This window comes from Phyllostomus hastatus, unplaced genomic scaffold (genome assembly GCF_019186645.2).
Source record: "Phyllostomus hastatus isolate PE091 unplaced genomic scaffold, TTU_PhHast_1.1 phas_contig_159, whole genome shotgun sequence".
In the NCBI taxonomy this organism is placed as follows: domain Eukaryota; kingdom Metazoa; phylum Chordata; class Mammalia; order Chiroptera; family Phyllostomidae; genus Phyllostomus; species Phyllostomus hastatus.
The window spans coordinates 36256748-36278113 of record NW_025333640.1 but is presented as its reverse complement, the minus strand read 5'-3'; the positions used below and the strand labels follow the sequence as shown (position 1 = coordinate 36278113).

At 40.2% G+C, this 21366-nt stretch overlaps 1 protein-coding gene across 1 annotated transcript in view; it reads left to right on the top strand.

The window, feature by feature from the left end:
- Positions 1 to 18399, top strand: part of INTU (inturned planar cell polarity protein) — a 46257-nt gene extending 27858 nt beyond the window's left edge. The window contains exons 9-16 of the mRNA XM_045830685.1: positions 2248 to 2301; positions 6318 to 6380; positions 7103 to 7324; positions 8152 to 8628; positions 9962 to 10059; positions 11777 to 11966; positions 14269 to 14426; positions 16406 to 18399. Coding sequence (XP_045686641.1) covers positions 2248 to 2301; positions 6318 to 6380; positions 7103 to 7324; positions 8152 to 8628; positions 9962 to 10059; positions 11777 to 11966; positions 14269 to 14426; positions 16406 to 16517 — 1374 coding nt within the window. The 3' untranslated portion in view covers positions 16518 to 18399. The remainder of the gene's footprint in view (positions 1 to 2247; positions 2302 to 6317; positions 6381 to 7102; positions 7325 to 8151; positions 8629 to 9961; positions 10060 to 11776; positions 11967 to 14268; positions 14427 to 16405) is intronic.
- Positions 18400 to 21366: the final 2967 nt, after the last annotated feature.

Genomic DNA, 21366 nt, shown 5'->3' with positions numbered 1-21366 from the left:
GTCTTATAAATTCCATGTAAAGGCCCCCTCTTATATTCAGATTTCTTTTTTATTGTTCTTTTTTCTTAATTTAGCATGCATTTGATTAAAAGGACTATATGTTTTCATTTCTCTCAATGTAAAAGAAGATCGGATTGAGCAATCACTCTGTGAATTCCAGTGTATGTTTTTTAATTCATTGCCCCAAACCAGTTGCTTCTCTCACCAAAGCTTTAGTTGCTTTGACCCTTGTCGAGTCCGACACTACCGTCCAAAGATTAGTCTTCCCGTGCCGGGTTCTCAGACCTGTGCTGTGCTTTGGGGAATCCCAAAAGGTCTCCCCTGGGTGCTCACACGCAGGTGGGTCAGTGAAGTTCATACACAGAAAACACTGAGGAGAGGGCTTAGACTTTTTCTGTATTTCGTGGTCTGCTTAAGAAAATTAAGAACAAAATTTCTGGAAAGAGAGATAGATACCTTCTGTCAAGTGACCTAAAGGTCTCTGGTGAATATAAGGTTTAAAAAACTAATAACTCTTGAAGTTTTTGTTTTTCTTTTACCAGCAAACTCAGAAAACTTACACACTTTCTTCTCTTTCAAACTGCGTACTGTGTTAAAAAATAACAGGGCTTAGTAACTCTGTATCTCCTAATGAAAAATATTAAGGAATTTTATGCCTTAAAAACCTCAAGTTGAGCCCCAGCTGGTGTGGCTCTGTTGGTTGGAGTGTCCTCCTGTAAACCGGAAGGGCGAGGGTTTGATTCCCAGTCGGGGCCCAGGCCCAGGTTGCAGGTTCAGCCGCTGGTTGGGACACGTATGAGAGGCGACCCATCCACCTTTCTTGCCCTCACATCGCTCTTTCTCTCCCTCTCTCTCTGCCTCCCTCCCCCTCTCTCTAAAATCAATGTCCTTGAGAGAGGATTTTCTTAAAAATCTAGTTGAAAACATATATATAGATGAAGTTATTTGTGCCTGATAAATTTTGGGTAGAAAGTCGTTTTAACTTGGACTAAAACTTGCTCTGAGTTTAGTATACAACGAGGTCTTCAGTTTTCTTTCCCAGGTGTTTGAGAATCTCTTTATTTTGTCTGTTTCTCAGATGTTCTCTTTTTCAAAGTTCGTTTTTCCTAAGTTACGTTGGAGTAGTGAAGAGAAAAGACACTCTACCTTTTGTCTTAAGGAACACGAGGAAACAATGACAGCAACCTCGTACAGTAGCCTGTGGAGTCCTGCAGCAGGGGCAGCAACTCATGAAACAGTAACATTCCTGAGATCAAAATCTCAAGTGGGCAACTTCCTTTTTGTCCTGTAGTTTTTCTCAAGAGAAACTGTAGCTGCCCAAAGGAGAGCATGAAGCATTTGCTGGAGGCAGAAGAATGTAGGTCCCAGAGGAGTAATAAGTCTTACCGCGGGAAATGCAGTGAGAGGCGTGACCAGCGTTTCCAACGCTTCATCATCCCAGCCAGACACAGTTTGTGGGGCAGTCCTGCAGAGAGTGCCTTGGACTGTAAAAAAAAAAAAAAATTAAAAAGGACTCCTTTTGCAAATAGCACAGGCGCTACACACTGTAATTACCAATAATTTTTAATTGATGTATATGCATTACAGATTAAACTGCTGATCATGTTTACTATTTTTAAATTGTGAATGCTTTAGGGAGAAAAAAAAATGAATAAAGGAGTTCAGGCAATTTCTATAGAAACAAGCGCTAAATCCTAAGTAAAAGATTTTTCCAATAACTCTGTAGGGTGGTGAAGCTGTGCCAGATTCCAGGGTACACGGGCCTTCATGTTTTAATCCACGGATAAAGATTGATACTCCTTTTATACAAAACATAGGAGAGAGACGGGGAAGAACATCGATATTTTCCAAGAATCGATCTGTTGAGAAATACAGAAGAAGTAAAAAAAGCAAGAGCTCAAAATAGGCTTCATTATGGTTGACTGTTTTTCCTCGAACAATTTTAATATGTTAAAATTTTTCTAACTTAAAACTACAAGCTGTTTGTTGATGTCATAAATTGTTTTATATTGAATACAGAGTGAAGCTCATTTTGCAGTTTTGATTTAATCAGAAAAAGCCTATAGGTTAAATTAATTTTTTTTGCATTGGAAAGTTTAAAAACAAGATGTTCTGTTTGGGACAGTTGTTAAATAATACAAAGAAGAAAGATACTTAACTCTTCAAGTAATTATTAAACACTTTTATATGGCCATCATTAAAAAGTAACTGAGTTGAATGATTGTGTTGCTCTTTTGTTCCTCATAGGTGGAGTTAGACACAGCACTGAGTGACTTGGAGGCTGCAGATTTTGCAGAACTGGTAAGAGGAGCAGTGAGTTTTAGGAAAGACTCAATGTTGATTTGTCATTTGCAAATCAGTCATCATTCTAAATATTTTGCAAATGGGAATGTAATAATCTTGAAATGCAAAACACTAGGTCTCTGTCTTAACAAGGACAAAATCTGTTTTGCTTGCCTTAAGATATTCTACTCCATTAAAAATAATTTTTATATAATGTATATGTAATGATTAATTAATTACATTGATATCATTAAGAACTGGGTTTTGTGATAACAGGACATACATGTAATGTTGATTAAATCAACTAAAAACCCTCTAGATTTGAATTTAAATGGAAAGTATTGATATGATTTGTTTTATTTTTTAAAATATATAATCTTTATCATATATTTTCCCATTACCATTTAGTTTTCTTATGTGCCCCTCCCCCCAGCAATCACCACACTGTTGTCCATGTCCATGAGTCCTTTTTCCTTTTTTACTCGATCCTTCCAGCCCCTAACCTGCCCCCTCCCACTAGCTGTCATCTATTCTCCATCTATGAGATGGAGAATATCTCATAGATACATGAGATACGTCTCATATATCTCATGAGATAGAGATATCTATATCTATCTGTTTTGCTTGTTAGTTCAGTTTGTTCATTAGATGTGTTCAGTTTGTTCCACATATGAGTGAAATCGTATGATATTTGTCTTCCTCTGACTGGTTTTTTTTCACTTAGCATAATGTTCACCAGGTCCATCCATGCTGTTGCAAAGGGTAAAATTTTCTTCTTTTTTATGCCAAGTAGAATTCCTTTGTGTAAATGTCCCATGGTTGTTTTATCCACTCATCTGTTGATGGACACTTGGGCTGCTTCCATATCTTAGCGATTGTAAATAACACTGCAATGAACATAGGGGTGCTTATGTGCTTTTGAATTAGTGTTTTAGGTTCCTTCGGATGTATTCCCAGAAGTGGGATCTCTGGGTCAAAAGGCAGATCCATTTTTAACTTTTTGAGGTATCTCCACACTGCTTTCCACAGTGGCTGCACCATTCTGCATTCCCACCAACAGTGCAAAGGTTCCCTTTTCTCCACATCCTTGCCAGTTTTTAATATTTAAAAAAGTGTATTTCCTAGTTCTGCCCAATGAAAAAGCCCAGACATTGTGACCATCCCAGCACTCATGAGCACCACTAGCACCCAGGTCTTGGTGCATCAATAATATTTCTTGCCAAAAGGAACCAAGACTTTTAAGAGAAAGGGCTGAATCCAGATTTGGGCCTGAAAATATACCTGACAAGCCTGGCAACATCTTGTTATAACAGGAATCAAGGAACCTTTCAAAAACTTTAGAGTTAATGTAGGACTCATGTAATCAGGAGACAGCTTAAAGAGGTTCCCACTTGAGTGTCTATAAGGATAATAACTGGGAGAAATTGAAACATGTCAGGTATGTTTTAATCTGTGGGTTCATAATGATACAAAGAAAAACTGAATGTCTTGGTCAACTTGGGAAGATACTAAGGAGCTGAATCCTTATTGTGAAAACTGGTAAATAAGAAAGAAGAATCAAACACTTACCTGCCTTTCCCATCTAAACCATACCTCAAGGTTACCAAACAGAGACGGGAGGAGGGTTCTCTTTATGGAAGTGGCTTACCGAATGTGTCAAGAAAGAATGACAGAGTTGGAATGTCACCCCTTTGCAAGGGGCCTAAGCAATGACTTTCATGGCTGTTAACATCACACAGAAAAAAGCCAGCCACACAGTAGGTGGCCCCAGATGGAAGCACACATATCGCTGATGGAGTGTGCTTGATCAGGCCTCAAGATCGAACTGCCAATTTTCAGGAAATACCTGGGGGAGAGGGACATGTTCAGTGACCCCAGCTGAGGAAGGGGATTGCAATCAGCAAAATCCAGACTGGGAAACGTAACAGGACAACTTCTTCAATGAATAAATTAGAAGGGGAGGGGTGGGAAGAGCTGAGAGAAAACCTGTCACTACTGAGAGACTTAAGAAACATATCAACCAGTTCCATTATATGGACCTCACTGGGATCCTGATTCAAAGAAACAAAATTTTTAAAAATATCCGAGACAATCAAGAAAATGTAAATACTGATAACTGGCTATTAGGTGAGAGTAACTCTTTAGATGTGGTGATGGTCTTAGGGTTATGCATGTATTTTTTTAAGTCCTGTTTGAGAGACGCCTCCTGAAGTATTTGCACATGAAATGACATAACATCTGGGGTTGATTTGGAAAGGATTCGACAGGAAGCAGGAAGAAGGAGAGGGGGATCTAGATGCCACAGAATTAGCTGTGTACTGGTCAGAACTGACGCAGGTGGCGAGGGGTCCATAGGAGCTAATTATACTATTCTAGTTCTGTATATGCTAAAACTTTTAGTAGTAAAAGTTTTAAAAAGCACATGAGAAGTTAGGGACTCAAAGCAGTGGGGGTGGATCATTCTTAAGAACAATACCGTAAAAGTGGGGAGAGGATGTTAATTTGAAGGGGTGACTTAGTCTTAACTAAGATCCTGAGCACACGGAAGGGTACTTTGTGAAAATAATGGAAATTTAAGGATGGTGAACTCGTCATACATCATAAAATTTTTCACCAGTGGAGATTGTTTCGATAGGTGCTAATCATTAGGAGCACTTTAGATCTAAAGAATTAAAATTTCTGGGTTTTGGGAACTTACATCCAACAGGTTTAATGAAAACTCCAGCCCCTGCCTTGATTGAACATCATTTTGATGAGCAGTGGGATTGGCAGTATTTTCTGTGGTTAGAAAGGGATCTGTGGGGATTCCTTGGATACAACATCAAGACAGTCGTAAAAGAAAAAAATGATAAACTGAGAATGTAAAATGCTACAACTATGTTGAAAAAGTTTGGCAGTTTCTTAATAACCCTTTTTTAGGTTATTTACCTGGATTTTACCTCTTCTGCAGTGCCATATAAATCAGACCATACAGGAGGTAGTGTGGGGGGTATCTGACTTCTTGCATTCAGTGTAATGCATTTGAGATTCATTCACACCATTGAACGTGCCAGTGGTTCAGTCTGAGTAGTATTCCACCGTGTGAACGTATCATAGTGCTGTCCATTTCCCAAGAGGATATTTAGATCTTTTCCAGTTTTCAGTTTTCTTTGGGTTTTATTGTTTGTTTTTTTATTACAAAATTAATGCATACTTATTGGATAAAAATGCAAACCTGGTTATTAAAAGCAAATGTCCACTCTCCTCATCCCTTTCCCCACTTCCATCCCCAACTGTACCTGCTCTTACAGTTGGAGGGTGTTCTTCCTGACCTTCTGTACACGCCCCCACACACAAGCCAACACCCATGTCCATGTATATACGTGTGTGTCATCAGGGCTGCTATTTCTGACGAAAACTGCACCATAGTGGTGTTTTGCTCTGCAGCCTGTGTTCTTTGTTGAATAGTATGTCCTAAAATACTTCGTACCTGCTCGTATAGATCAGCCCTAGTTTCCAACAGAGGTAGGATATTCTCTGTTATGAACATACCTAATTTTATTAACCATTCTCCATTGTCGAAACTCACTGTATCTTCCATTTTGCATATTACAAATAATGAAATAATTAATTATTCTATAATTAAAGAGTATATATATTTTTTAAATTTTGCACGCTACTCAGTGGTCTCAGTGGTCAAATAGGTTGTGTCAATTTGTACTTTCAAAAATAGCATATGTTAATATTATCTACTCTAAATGATATATAGTGTAGAAGCTCTTTGTCTTAATACATTTATTTAATGATAATCACTCTTGGTGTAACAGATCTTATGTTTATTCTTAGATGTCTCTGATCAACAGTCTCCTATAAAAACAAAAAATAAGACTGCTCTCAAAGTACTTATTTTGTACATTATCTTTCACTCTAATATCCTAGAATATTGATTTCTGATAAAGACACTATGAAAAGTTCAGTTACTAAAGAATGTAATTGCCATGTTAACTGTTGTTGCTTAACCGGGATTTTTAAATCCACTGTGGTTTCCCCCCCAGTCTGAGGATTACCACGACATGCGGCGGTTGTATACAATTCTAGGGTCTTCTCTGTTCTACAAGGTGAGTTGAAGCTTGAGTCTTTCACGAATGTCAGACTGCTGCATGAACAGACCTAAATTTTCTCAGGCTTTTACCACATGAAAAATACGTCTGTTCTTTTCCTCTGAATGTAGGTACCCTAAAATTAACTTGTTAAAACTTGTAGCTACATATGTACAAGTGCAGTGAACCTTTCTGGTTTCACTGTGCCCTAAAGCACTTGCAGATTTGAAAAGGAGAAGCTGTGCTCGAAGAACCAAGCGTGTGAGAGAGGAGAGAGTGCTCTCCGAATCTCCTGTTGCAGCAGTGTGCTGGTGTCTTATCAGACATAGGCATGCAGCTTTTTAATAAGTCTTTTAACATTAAGTGGTTGACTTCCAAGTAAAGCAAGTTAAGCATCAAACGAATTTAGGTATTTTCATTTTTCAACTCCTGATTCTCCTCCACGTTCCATCCTCAGAATTCAGTTCTTTTCTCATTTTGCCACTCAGGTTTGACACTACTCAGAGGTGATCCCACTTTGTGCTGCCGCCTACCTGTTGTAGACGTGCGTTAGCATAAATATTTGATCTCTAGTTGACCTCGCAGGAAAATAATTATTTTTATTATGTCTTTATTCCATTGGAAACTGGAATATTTTAAGCCACCTGAAGAAGTCCCTATAAAATCTGACAAATGTATTATGGGATTATATTGCTCGATGCCACCGGTTGACTTGTGTGCTCTTTGTGGTTAAACTCAAGGGCTATTTGACGTGCAGCCATCTGCCCAAGGACGATCTGATTGACATTGCTGTGTACTGTCGTCACTATGGCCTGCTGCCTCTAGCAGCTAAGCAAAGAGTCGGTCAGCTGGTGATATGGAGAGAAGTGTTCCCTCGGTGTCACTGCCGGCCTTCTGCAGACTCGGACCCCGACGCCTTCCAGGAGCCTGAGGGGAGATATTTTTTGCTAATTGTCGGCTGGGTGCGTTTACCTTGGTTTCTTTCCTGTGCTTTTTTTTTTTTTTTGCCTTTTACTAGCTAAATACACAAATATGATGATTTAAAATGATAGGCTTGTCAGCTACCAGTATTCAAGAAATATTACATGCCCCTTATTTTTTTTTCTTCAGCATTCATTTAATACTCGTGGAGAACCAGTAATGAAACCTAGAATAAGATTTTTAGCAGGTTCTTTAGTCTTTTGTTCCCATCTCTATAGTGGTTGTATCCCCTGGTTTGTTTTGGGAAATAGAGGGAAACATATAAAAAATACAGAATCAGAATAAGTATGTGAGCCCTGGCTGGCGTAGCTCAGTATATTGAGCACAGGCTGCGAACCAAAGTGTCGCAGGTTCGACTCCCAGTCAGGGTACATGCCTGGTTTGCAGGCCATGACCCCCAGCAACCGCACATTGATGTTTCTCTCTCTCTCTCTCTCCCCCTTCCCTCTCTAAAAATAAATAAATAAAATCTTTTTTAAAATGTTAAAAAAAAGAATAAGTATGTGATTATAAATGAATGGACTTCTAGTAATTGAGGCTCTTTGAAAGCTACCTTAGGGAATTCCATGTGCCACAAGTAGTGACTGATAGCACATCAAGATAAGGCAATATGAGCTTTGTTCTCCAGGGTGATCAAGAAGGACTAAGAATTACTAAGAAGGAAAAGGGAGACAGGAGTTCTCAACAATTTTCACGTGGTTATGCCATATGCCCATATGTCTTCAGTATTCATAAACTGATACATGCATATTGCATATAAATATCTTCATGTAGCTAAATCTGTCCTAATAACCTTTTCTTCTTATAGCGGCATTTTATGTTGTGTGTGCTATTAGAAGCTGGCGGCTGTGCATCCACAGCTGTTGGGAATCCTGGACCAGATTGCGTATACGTGGATCAGGTCAAAACAGCTCTTCACCAGCTGCAAGGAGTGGACTGCCGCATCAATGAACAGCTGGAATCTTCTCCAAGCCCCTGCTTGTCTTGTGCTGACTGGTTCCTTGCTGGGTCACATGAAAAATTAGATTGTTTGACGACCTCACCTATCCTCAGTAAGCTCCAAGGTACTTCCAAAGTAGCCACCTCTCCACCGTGCAGAAGAACTCTTTTCGGTGACTATTCCTTAAAGACCCGGAAGCCCAGTCCTTCCCGAAGCAGTGGAGGGCCTGACGACGGTGGCGAAGGTGGGGAAGGCGGCGGCGGCCCGAGCCCCCACACCACACCAGACGCAGAGCGGAAGCAGAGAGAAGCTGACGGCTCGGAAGAAAGTGGGGCCTTGCTTAAGGTGTGTGTGTGTGTATTCAAGTGTGTGCATTCTGGGAGCTGAGCTGTCTTTCCAGGCCTTATTTTATAATTGTGATAGGATTTTTAATGGCAGATCATTCTTCATTTGAACTGGTGGTGGTTTTAGTCACCGTTGGGAAACCAGTGATTCAGAACCAAAAAGAGGAAGAAATAACAAGTAATATCCAGGACATCTGCTTTGACACACCGTCCAAGAAGGGCAACTCTCTAATCCTGTCTTCCCTGTTCATCTCTTGATGCTCTGTTCACAGTGTCCACAGGAAACAGCCCAGCAGTGGGCATTTAGTGGTCTGACTACATAGCCCATAAAATGTTCAGCAGAAACAAAAACAGAATCGGTAACTTAAAATGTATGTGAGTGTCTTGTTGTAGTCTTTTATAGATTTTTTTTTTTAATCTGTACCTGTGAAGATCAGGTCTCCATACTCAAGAATTGGAAATGTGACTGTTATGGGAAGAGCATGTTCATTTTTCAGACTGCTTATCTATCATTTCCTATGTGTGTTTTCCCCCCATGAAAACACCGTACTATATCCAAACGATTATCAAAGTAATCACCCCAAGAGGTGGTTCCTTTCTATTCTAGTAATGTTGCATTTCCGAAACATTTTGGAAAGTTATCGTTCGGGTGGATAGAGGCGACAGAGCATGGAGAAGGAGGAGTCTGAGAAGGGGCAGGGATGAAATGGGAGATTCTGAGTGCCGTGGTGTAGCCAACCATAGACTTGACCCCCCAGTTCCAAGCAACAGAGCCTGAAGCGGATGTATTTAGGAAGCGCTCGCCCTGGTACTGTACTTAGTATCCCCGTCAGTGAAATGGGTAGGAAATAGAGTTTAAGACTATTTGGAAAGTATTAAGGAGCCATGAACAGCTCCTAAGAAAAATTGAATTAACCTCTATGCTTTAGCCATCCAACAGATGTTGGCTGAACACCTACTATGTGCCCAGGACTATGTGACACAAAGGAGATACAACAATAACTAAGATACAGCCCCTGCCTTTGAAGAGTGCCGTCTAGAGAGGGAGACAAGTACATATATATATGTAAATTATAATGAAACTCAGTAAAGGCTCCAGAGTGGCCCTGGTAGGAAGTTTTCAGGGAGACTGTTCATGTCCTCCTAGCACGTGGCCCCGGGGTCCCTGATAGCAAAGATAACTCAGGAGGCACAAGTTAGCATTGAAAATATCAAAGGTAACATTGCAAAATAGCGAAGAGTTCTCTTAGAAGGATATTTAGTTTTTACATTATTTTTACACTATTTGACTCCATTCTTAGATATAAACTAACCTACTTAACTATATGTTTCAGGTCATTAAAAAGAAGTCTGCTCTTCTAAATCCATTTCATGTGGGGAACTTGAAAAAGGACCTTTCAGAAAAAGAATTGGAAATCTATAACGCAATGAAGTAAGCAACTTCCTTATAATATTCTTTTCCACTTAAACTCTGCCTTCAAGGAAATTTTACAGTGAGAAAGCTACAAGTCCATAGCGTATAGAGATTTTATTCAACAATGGTAATTACACTGTTTCTTGCATATCAAAGGTAATAGCTACGCTATTTCTCTGGTGTTCTTCATTACACATATAGGAAACATAAGAGATAAAAAACACGCAAAGTAATAATTCAAATGAGAAAGCCGCCCTTTATCTCTCTCCCACAGGTAACCTCCCCTTTGCGTGTCTGATTTTTAAAGTAGAGTTTACTCGTCTCAGACGGGATGCTGCGGTGAGCTAGCTGCCCAGATAAGGACACTCCTGGGCCGGCAGTGCTCGCTCCAGTGCCCAGCAGGCACGCACACGGCAGGATCCAGGCTCAGAGCGGAAACAGGCCTCCTCCTTGCCGCTCTGCTCAGGGCCAAAAAAATAATAATCAAGTGAGGGAATTTTTTACTCTAGACATTAGAATCAGAATGGGGCAGCTGGAGCGTTTGAGATGCCCATGGGGAAATGCCGTGGATATGTTTAAAGACGGCCAATCAGAAGTCAGCAGTGCAGAGAAAAAAGTGAGATACAGCGGAGCAAGTTTCCGAGTCAGCTGAGCTCTGCCGCTTCGCTGTTGGGATAGAATGGCTAAAACAAGATGCTACTGTTGAATACCTGCAGGGTCAGTGTGAGAATTAAGACCCAAGATACTTTAAAGCACCTGTCTTCGCACACAGAGGACATTCAGCATGTTATTATTTTGTTGTTCTTTGGCTCTGCTCACTAATGGTAGAAACAAGCAGCACGTATCAGTTCTGCTGGCCTGTCTGAGACCCAACCAGGGGGGATAAAGGATGGAGAAGAAGAATGGAGAAATGAAAATAGTAAGAGAACACAGGAAAAAAATAGACTGCAATAATGAGAAATAGACTGAAACTACTAATTGCCATGGTCTTTGAGAATATTAACCAAGCTTTGCAGTTGGTAATAATTTTAATTTTCTTCAGGACTGTCAATTTATCATGGTGTAAGGCTTTAATGCTGCTAACTTAAATGCGTTTAGTTTATTGAAGATTTTTTTGTATATATGTGTGATCTACCTTCAACTGATAGCGTGTTTCTAACTTGCAGAGATCTGGGCCGGGCGTGGGCTGAGTTATTCATTACCAACAATGGAAAAAGAGGAAGTTGGCCAATTTGGATTGTTTTGCAAAGGGACGATTAAGTTACTTGCGAATGAATTGGTGTTTATTTATCCTTGCATAATATGCAGTGCTTGCCTCCATTAAGGGAATTGACAATAACCCTAGTCTGCACTTCAGTTAAGGCGGAAGAGGGAATTCAATGTTTACCTTAGTTTCCTTTGCCTAATTATCCTCCCAATATTATATTGTAGATTTTTTTAAAGATTTTATTTATTTATTTTTAGAGAGGGAAGGGAGGGAGAAAGAGAGAGAGAGAGAAACATCAATGTGCAGTTGCTGGGGGCCGTGGCCTGCAACCCAGGCATGTGCCCTGGCTGGGAATCGAACCTGCTATGCTTTGGTTCGCAGCCCGTGCTCAATCCACTGAGCTACGCCAGCCAGGGCTATATTGTCAATTTTTAAAAAAAACATTAGGAGTCTTCCCAATTCAAAATGGAGCAATATTTCTAAGTTTACTTCAATATCTTTTTTCTTTTACTTTTTTTTTTTTTCAAGATTGACCTCAGGTCCAGAGAACACACTTTTCCACTACGTTGCCTTAGAAACAGTGCAAGGGATCTTCATTACTCCCACCCACGAAGACGTGGCCCGGCTGGGCGGCTCCGTCCACCCTGAGCTGATCAAGAATTTCCATCGGTGTTGTCTCTCCATTCGCGCAGTTTTCCAGCAGACCCTGATGGAAGAGGTAGGGCACTGCTCTAAATACACAGTTTTCTGCCGGTTTCATTTCCAGATCTCCAGATACTCTCTCTAAAAGCCCTTGCTTGAACCAGTATGTCCAGTAATGACCATTTTCATTTAAATTTTTTTAAAGTCACCCACTCTCACTTGCTGGCATAAGGATTATTATACTCACGGTTCTTCGCTTCAAAGATCTGTTTTATACTGCTGAGCTTGCTGTCCTAGATCACCGTTTCAGGAAATGGCGGCCTGTGCTTTTCTATGGCAAAGTAGCATGTCATAGCTTAGAATGTAAATTAGGCTCCCGTGTTTGAGATCTGTGACTCAGCCATTACTGGGACAGTAATATCTACCGGTTGCTAACACTGATAATTCCTTAAGTATTCAGCCAGCAGTGTAAGGTATTTTGGAACATAATGGGATGAGGTCTAGCAGTAGACACAATACTGTTGCAAATGTTTTAGCCACTTGGTTGATTGGTTGCTTGCTTGCTTTCCCATCCAGAACGAAATTTCATTTAATATTGTACCTTCTGGATAAGTAGTAATTATTGTGTACTAATTAAAGATAAGTATTAATTTCTAGACAAAGATAAATTTAACAGAAGTTTAATTGTGATGGGTCACTCATCACAGACCCACCTCCCCCAAAAACACTCTCTGAAGGTGATCACAATGCATATAGCAGTGTGTGTATTCAGGATCTGAATTTGTGAAGAAACGGGGTTTAGAGGTGGAAGAACATTGGGCTAGGAATAGGAATCACGGACTGATGCTCTCCTCTTCCTATTTCCTCAGCTCTAAAGTGAATAGACCAAATTATATAATCTCTTAGGGCTCGTTTAGCAGTAAAATTATGTGTCTTATAGGATTTCTTCTTCAAGCTAACAGAAATTGGTATTCAGCAAAATGTTATGTTCAACTGTATATCCCTACACATGTTGCATTCTTACGTTCCTCCTTTCCTATTTAACGCAACCGGTCGATTCTGTGAGGGAACATCTCATTTGCGCATTCAATAATATTTGGTAATATCAATTAGCCTTCCCCATAGTATTTAAATATCGGGGGACCCCTATTCCAGACCCTATTCTAGGTCCTGGCAGTACAGCAGTGAGCAAAACAGAGTCCCTTTCCTGCTGAAGCCTATATTCTAATAGGGGCCTCTAACGAATTAGCACGTAGTGAAATATGTCGGGTAGGATCAGTTTCACAATGAATAATGAAACGGGGAGGATGAGAGGTGAGTGTTACTATTTCGAAAGACCCCCCTAATCACGTCAGAGTAATATGTGAACAGCAAGCTGAGTGAAGCGAGACAGCGAGCCCCGTGGCGAATCTGGCGGCAGAGCTTCCAGACGGGAGGGAACAGCAGATGCAAAGCCACGGAGCTCAGAGTAGCCACAAGCACTGGAGCGGCCACATGGGCAGGAGAGTAGTGGGCACTGAGATGGCCGAGGCCGCAGGGCCAGATCACGAGTGGCCTGACAGATGTACGGACTTCGGGCTTTGTCCTGAGGGAGATGGGAGGTTCTTGGACAGGTGTGAGCGGAGCAGGGACACGATCCTTGGTTCAGGCGGCTGTGGGAGAACAGGCGCTGTAGGGCAGCGAGGGTGGCGGCGGGGACCAGTTGGGAGCTGTGGAAATTCTCAAAGCAAGGAGCGTAGTGGCTTCTGGACTCTGGATGCATTCCGGAGGGCGAGCCCAAAGGGTTTGTCGTTGGGTTAGGTCAGGGTTTTGAGAGAAACAAGAACCGAGGACCACTGCACTGTTTTGGCTTGAGCCTTACAAAAAGTCTTTTATTTGCTAATGATTTAATCAATGGGAAATTTAGAGAGTATGCGTCAGAGGAAGAGAATGTACTGCTTTAACTTTAATATGTTACAAGTATTTATAAAAATGGTCTATTTAGTAATCTATTCATTGAGCACCTACTATGTACCAGGCACTTTTAAAAAATACAAAGATGGTTAGTGTGTTGTCTCTGCCGTGAAAAAGAATCTTATCACGTGCTGGGGAAGAAAGACCTATAAATTGCTAATACAATACAGTGTAAAGACTGATTTAGAGCTATGACCCGAAGGCTCCCTAGAGCGTCAAGGGATGCTTGCTCCATCAAGTGTCTCTTAGGAGGTAGTGTTTACAGAAAGTATGAGGAAGAGGAGAAATTTGCCTGCAGGTAAGGAGAAGCATGTCTTTGCAGGCTCTTAAGTATTAGGATCAGCCAATTCAGATATATATGTGAAGACATTTTAAGGTAACACTATGCATACCAGTTAATATCAATAATGCCTGTTCATTTACAGAAAAAGAAGGCAGCGAGTGTTGCAGATCATCCAGACTCTACAGATTCGGCCTCTGCCCCCAACCCCGTGAAAGAGCACGGGGTGCTGTTCGAGTGCTCGCCCGAAAACTGGGCGGATCCGAGGAAAGCACCCCCGGTCGTGGCGTACTGGGTGGTCGGGTGAGTGGGGGACGCATTCGGGAGGGAAGGAGAGCGCTAGCAACATGAAAGAAAAGCAGTGGTAAAGGAGAGAACATTTTAAGGTGTAGGCATGTAGTTATTAATCTAACTATAATATCTTACTGTATTTTAGAATTTTATTTTATTTGCTAAGTATGTCCTTTAAATTCCTCCCAAGTCTTTTTCTACTAAAGGCAAAAAGCTTACTCAGTTACACAAATATATTAGTAATAATCTAAAAAAACAATGATTTCACAATTTTACTGCTATTTCCTTCCTTCTGTCCCTACTTCTTTCTTTCTCTCTTCCCCCCCACTTTCCTCCCCCCTCACCCCCCCCACCAACTGACCTGGCTCCTGCCCACCTCTGTTTCCACTGCCTGCCCTCTTCTCCCCCACCCCATGTGCACAGCACGTGGCCATAATCGAATCTCACTCCTGCTGTTTGTTGTGTGTGGGATGTTCTGCCTCTTAACATTCTTAACATTTGCATGCGGCTCCTTGATATTCACACCAGTCCTAACAGGTCCCCTCCTCAAAGGAAAGATCCACACTCTCTTCCCTGCATTAAAAGAGCTACTCAGTGATGCTCTATTATATAACCTTCATTATTTACTTTCTTGTTTGTTTGTGGTCTTCCTCCCCCTCACCCGAATATCAGCTGTATGAGGTCTGCCTTGAACGCCACTGGCACCTAGCACATATATCGATAAACATATACCAATTTAGTAAATGGAGCTGTGCCTGACAAACTGTGGTGGTAGGTGGGTGGTATGGCGAACAGAAAAGACAAGTCACACTCATTGTATCGAATGGTCTTACATCTAGCAAAAGAAAAATGAACTGTGCTCAGATGTCTGTATATTTATGGATGTGTTTTATGGATGTAGATACATGCCTATATAGATAGATATATAGGTAGGTAAATAGACAGATTTGAGTCACTTGTTAAAATCAGAGATGCCTGCACTCCACCCTAGTAAGCTCCCTTGTAATTCTGCTGTGCAACCAGCCAAGCTTGGGAGCACCAGCGTAAGTTCAGTCCTGTGTGTTGTGATCAGAGCTGCACCTACTAGACAGTGAATTTGGGAGCAGCAAGTGGAATGGTGTGGATGGATACAGGAGAGAATAGAGACAGGAACAGTCAGGCACACAGGTGAGAGTGTAGAGGAGCCTGAATTGTATTCCCAGCGACTGGAATAACAAGAATCAAGAGGTGTCGGATTCTGATGATGCAGGTCTGTATAGGATGGAGACATCTATGCAAGTCAGGCAGAACTGCCCCTGATTTAAATAGTTTGGTGTGTATACAGTAGTATTCATTTTAGGTTTTAACTCTTTAACAAAACCAAGTAAAGTTTCATTGTTAATCCCAATTCAACACTCTCTGCAAAATGAGCTGTCATATATATAAAATGGGTTTTTTTAGATTTTATTTATTTATTTTTAGAGAGGGAAGGGAGGGAGAAAGAGAGAGAAACATCAATGTGCAGTTGCTGGGGGCCATGGCCTACAACCCAGGCATGTGCCCTGACTGGGAATCGAACCTTCGATGCCTGGTTCGCAGCCTGCGCTCAATCTACTGAGCTACGCCAGCCAGGGCTATATAAAATGTTTTAATAATAATTAAACTTCAGAAAGTAAATGACAGTGTTAATAACTGTTGTGCTTAACATGGTGGGACCACCACTGGCTTTATCGTAATGATAATGACTAAATTTAATATTTAAAAACCGAGGGTTGTAATACATATTAGTAAAATAGGCTTTTTACATGCTGGAAAAATAAAAATAATTGACCTAAGCACATATTATTTATTTAAAAGTAAATCTAGCTTCATTGCCCTCTACTATAGATTTGGATTAGTGTTTTAATGTGTTACCAATACTTTCAGGAACAAAAAAGAAATAAAGTCAATTGAAAGTGAACATTTTTTTCCTTTGTTTTTTTAATTTCTAAAGTAAGTGTTTTTCTCTGCAGGAGACTCTTTCTTCACCCCAAAGTTCAAGAACTTTACGTCTGTTTTCATGACTCAGTCACAGAAATTGCCATTGAAATGGCCTTTAAGTTGTTCTTCGGGTTGACCTTGTAACTGTGTCTTCTTGCTGCATAGCAACACTGAGCGTGGAGCCCTGGGCAGTCTCAGGATTGCGGAAATCCACACACAGAAGTTAAGGGTTAGCTTCTTTTCACTGTTCAGTGTTGAACATAATATTGCTGAATATCAAGAGCATTTGCTGTTGGATTTTATGCACTAGATCTTATGTCATACTGTGAGACTTTTTGAAAAAAGATTCACGATCAAAATTTGAAAAAGGAATTAACTTATTTCCATTTTGGTATATAACATTAATTTATTGACTACTTTGAAATAATATTAAGTGTTTTATATGAAATTAATATAGCGAATATTTGTCTTGGAAAAGTACTCAATTCATTGTGTATTTATCTCAAGACTAACATTGAATCATGAAATCGAGGAGCATGACCGGGTCCTAGAACTGCATAGTGTCGTGACCGTGAGCAAGTCTTCGTACCTCTCTGAGCTCAGGGCATTGAGGGATCATGTGTATGAAGGCACTTTGTTTAAAAGTATTTGTTAAATGTTTTAAATTCCTTGATATTTCCCCCCCAAACACCATGACCTAATTTAATATTGAGAATTATTAATAAATGCAGCTACTGATCACCTGAGCTTTTCAAACAGACTGAAAGCTATCATAAAGGACTTTTTTTGTGTGTGCTTCATTCAATGAAATTTTAGTCTGTTGAACAGCTTTTCTGGTGTCAAAGAATCATATTGACCACCGCTAAATAATTGAAATAAAAAGACAAAGTAAACTACTGATGTTAATTAGGGGAAATCATTTGCTGTACTATACAGATTATACTGTAATGTCCATGTTGTAGAGACTGCAGTTTTTTTTTAAATGAAACCAAACATCATCTTGGTTTTAAGTAAACATTGCAAGTAAACTTGGCAGTCTATTTCCCAAATACGTTCATAGCCACGTCTGAAAGTAGATCAGTCTGGTTACTGTGTAATAAATGTCTGTCTACCACCACCTCATTCAGTACAGTGGACAAAGTGATGGTGCATGTACCACAGAGGTGTGTACTTTTAGCAGGTACAGAAACATTCTGAAGTCGGATTTCGTTAGCATCCTGCAAATGGTCCCTTTCACCAAGACTATTAATGCAAAAGATTATATAACAACCACTTTTAAAAAATATCAAGTGCTGTCTTATCACCATGATATGTAATATGTTGTATTTTCCATGTGAACAACTGTAATATTTTACATAATATGTAATTGTAATTACAACTGTTCATATGGAAAGTAATACAATAATCAACAAATAATAATATAAGAATAATCTGTGTTTTGTTACTCAGAACTGTAAACCTCCTTTTGCCCCACACTGTATTTTTAGTCCCCCAAAATTCCCTTTTAGAGTATCCTCCTTTTCCTCCCTCCTCCTCCTTTAACTGTTGTTGGTTTATTTTTAGGGTTAGACAACTGTACTTTAGCAAGGGAGAGTTTTTTATTTGTGCCAAGGGACTGTTAATGATGATGCATGCAGGCAAGATAGTACATTTCCAGTGCCTGCCTTTTTATATTTCTAATACAAATGGGAAATGCCTATGAAACCAATTTAGCACGTTTGTCTGCTCTGAACATTCTTGAAAGTATTGTGAATACTTGTTTGTTGTGTGTGTGGATTCCCTCTAAATAGTGCCTAGCACATGTTATGTGCTATAAAAGTGTTAGCTGCTGCTGCTAGTATGACCAAATACCCATTGGTTGAAAACCAGGGAGTCAGCTGAATCATCCCTGCTACTGTATGAGATATTGGAAAGAAGCTGAGGAAACGTATTCAGCACTAAACACTTTGAAGAACAAGGATTTATACTTTGGTTATTTTGAAAAATACTGTTAAATGTTATTAAAACTTTAGTCTATACACTAAACTGTGTGAAAGTAATTTAATTTGTATATCTATATTTCTATATTCTATATAATTGAAGCTATTTTTATACTATATTGGTAGTTTTTAATAAAGATGGTTTAGAGATTTGTTTGTGGTTGTGTTCCTCTTCATGCATTGGTACAAAAAATGTCTATTGAATTTCAACCCTGTGCCAGGCACTGTTCTGGTTGCTGGGGATGCAGCAGTGGGGAAAAAATTTAAAAAATGAAACAGCTAAAAGTCTCCACCCTCATGGGAGTGAGGAACACAAAGGCCCTGAGACTGTATACTTTTAATATTAACATATAAATCACCAGCACTGTTTTTGACCCATCAATTAGTCAATAAAGTGCAATGCAGCAAGTTAAAGTAAATGTTTATTTTCAGTTCAGTCTATTGAAAAGAGTTGATCTGAAGCACTTAAGGTCAAAAAAGCTACATTTCTAAGTACTTTCAGTTCTGTTGTCTCCTATCAATGAATGTATATCATAAATCAGCTTAAGGATATCATAAAAGAATATGTTGTAAACATCCTCAACTACAGAGTCAAATGCTGGGGTGAGGGGAAAAGGAGGCAAGAAAGGAAGAGGGAACTGCCCTAAGGAGCACCTTGTCTGTCCTCCAAGATACTTACATTCCCTGTAACCAGAGATGTTTCTTTTGGCCTCTCCTGGCACCTTGGAGTGAGATTTAAGTGATCACCCCCTTAAGTTTCTCCCTGTGTACTTGTTAATGTTTAAAACTCCCTTTAAGGAGACTACAACCTTTCATTGTTCAGATTTTTGCAAATAAAACTCCAATCATTTATTTCTTGAATTTACAATGGATTTCGCAAAGGATTCTGAAGTCAATGCAATGAAAGACTTCAAATTTTTTAAAACTAGAAATAGTGAGTAATGCAATTGCTTCAGAGAGATTAATCTGGTGGCAACATGTGAAATGAAAGAGACTCCGGCTGAAAAACTACCCTCTGCAGAAAGGAAAGTAGCACAAAACGCCAGACCAGCAGGGCTTGCCCGCTTGTTTCACTTGAGGTAATCAAAACAGTGACAAAATTCCTACTCTGGAATCCTTTTGGCCTACAGTTTTGGGTTTTTACTGGCATGAAAAGTGTTACAACACACTTAAGATAATGAAGGAAAAATTAAAGCCTAAGTTCCAAACTGTCAATAACTCAGGTTTTCTGCCGGTCCTGCAGAGAGTTTCTAGTTATGAGAAACCATCCAACAGGCTATAGAAAGGAATTGGGAATGGGTTACAGAGGGATCTCTAGGATGTGCAGATTTTTAAAAAAGGGAGGCAGAAGGACACAATGTACTGAGTATTCTTGTCCAAAGAAGTCAAACCCGAGTCCGATCGGCCTCAGAGGTTTCAAAGTGCAGTGGGCAAGAGGCATGCATAGGTGTCACCAAGACATCTGGACCTCCACGACCTCGAAACTTTCCTTAATGTGTAATAGTGAGACATTAGCTGCCAGTTTCATTCTCAGCCTCTCAGCCTCTTCAGTGGAGTTTTCCAGCAGCTCCATGAGGTTGCCTGAAAAGCAGTTATTAGGGGGACCCAAAAAACCCTGGAATTTATTTATAAAAAAATGTGTATTTATTTTTACATGTTTAAACTTCAGTTTCCTTTAAAGTACTCTGCATTTGATGCAATACACCCATCCAGACGGTTTTTTTTTCCATTGCTCAAAACAGTGTATGAACACATTGATTTTGATACTTTTTAGTGCTTCTACCATTTTTGGTTTCATCTCTTCCATATTGGCAAAATGTTTCCCTTTGAGGATTTTTTTTCTTCTGGGGAAATAAAAAAAAAGTCACTTGCAATGAGATCAGATGAATGGGGAGGGTGGGGCTCAGGGGAGTCATGTCGTTTTTTTGTCAAAAACTACTGGGTGCAGCAAGGTGTGGGCAGGTACGCTCTTAAATCACCCATCATGAAATGGGCAAACCCAGTGAAAGAGTCTTCAAAAAGAAATTTTCACTGAAGCCAAACGCAGCCTCCCACAACAATGCCAGCTGGTACAGCTGATACAGATGGGTTCCCAGAACACTCACCTAGCTGGGGCAGCTTGTACTTTAAGGGATCCACCCTCCATAAGGTAGTTCTGTTTTTGGGGGGTCCCCCTCCTATGTAAATCTAGCAGTCCTTTCTTCAGATATTAAAGAGATTTCCAAAAAATATCAAACAAGGCTATTCTCACATTTTTTGTTTTGATAATTTTTTAATTTTTAACTAATTTTTACTGTTAAGTACAGTTGTCTCCATTTTCCCCTACCACGATAAGTTATTTTAAATGTGTGTTTTTAAATGAATAGTTTTAAATTATGTTTCAGTTTCTGACATGGGACATACCAATTTATGTAACACAAAAACGGAAGCTTCTTTGTGCTCTTAATTTTTAAGAGTGAAAAGGGGGTCCTAAAATCGAAAAGTGTGTGAACCCCAGTTCTAAAATGGGTGACTGGTAACCTTTACATTAGAATTACCGGAGTCCAAGCATTAAAATTAAACGCTATTCCCTCGTCTTCTTTGATGGTGAATCCGGAGTGAGAAGCACCGCGCTAGGTAAAATCACCAATTTCAATAAAAAAAGGGAGAAAGAGGAACACGGTGAATTATGCTTTCTGGGTGTAATCAGTAAAACCAATGATGACATGGGTAAACGTTTCTAAGAGAAAAATTCAGAGTAACCCTGGGAACAAATCTACACTCGGTTTATCCCACATGGTTGGCTGGCTGACTTCTCTTGCTTGTACACTAACGATCACACGAAACAGCTCTGCCGGCTCCCTTTCTGCACCTACCCTGCTCAGACAGGTGCCTGCAAGGGCTCTGCACGGGCGCTGCATCCGGCCTGCATGAAGGAAAAGCCAGAGCACTGAGCTACACCCACCCAACACCGAGGGGGTCGCAGCGTGCAGGAAGTCACGTGCAGGCAGTCACGCGGCCACCACCTGGTGGCG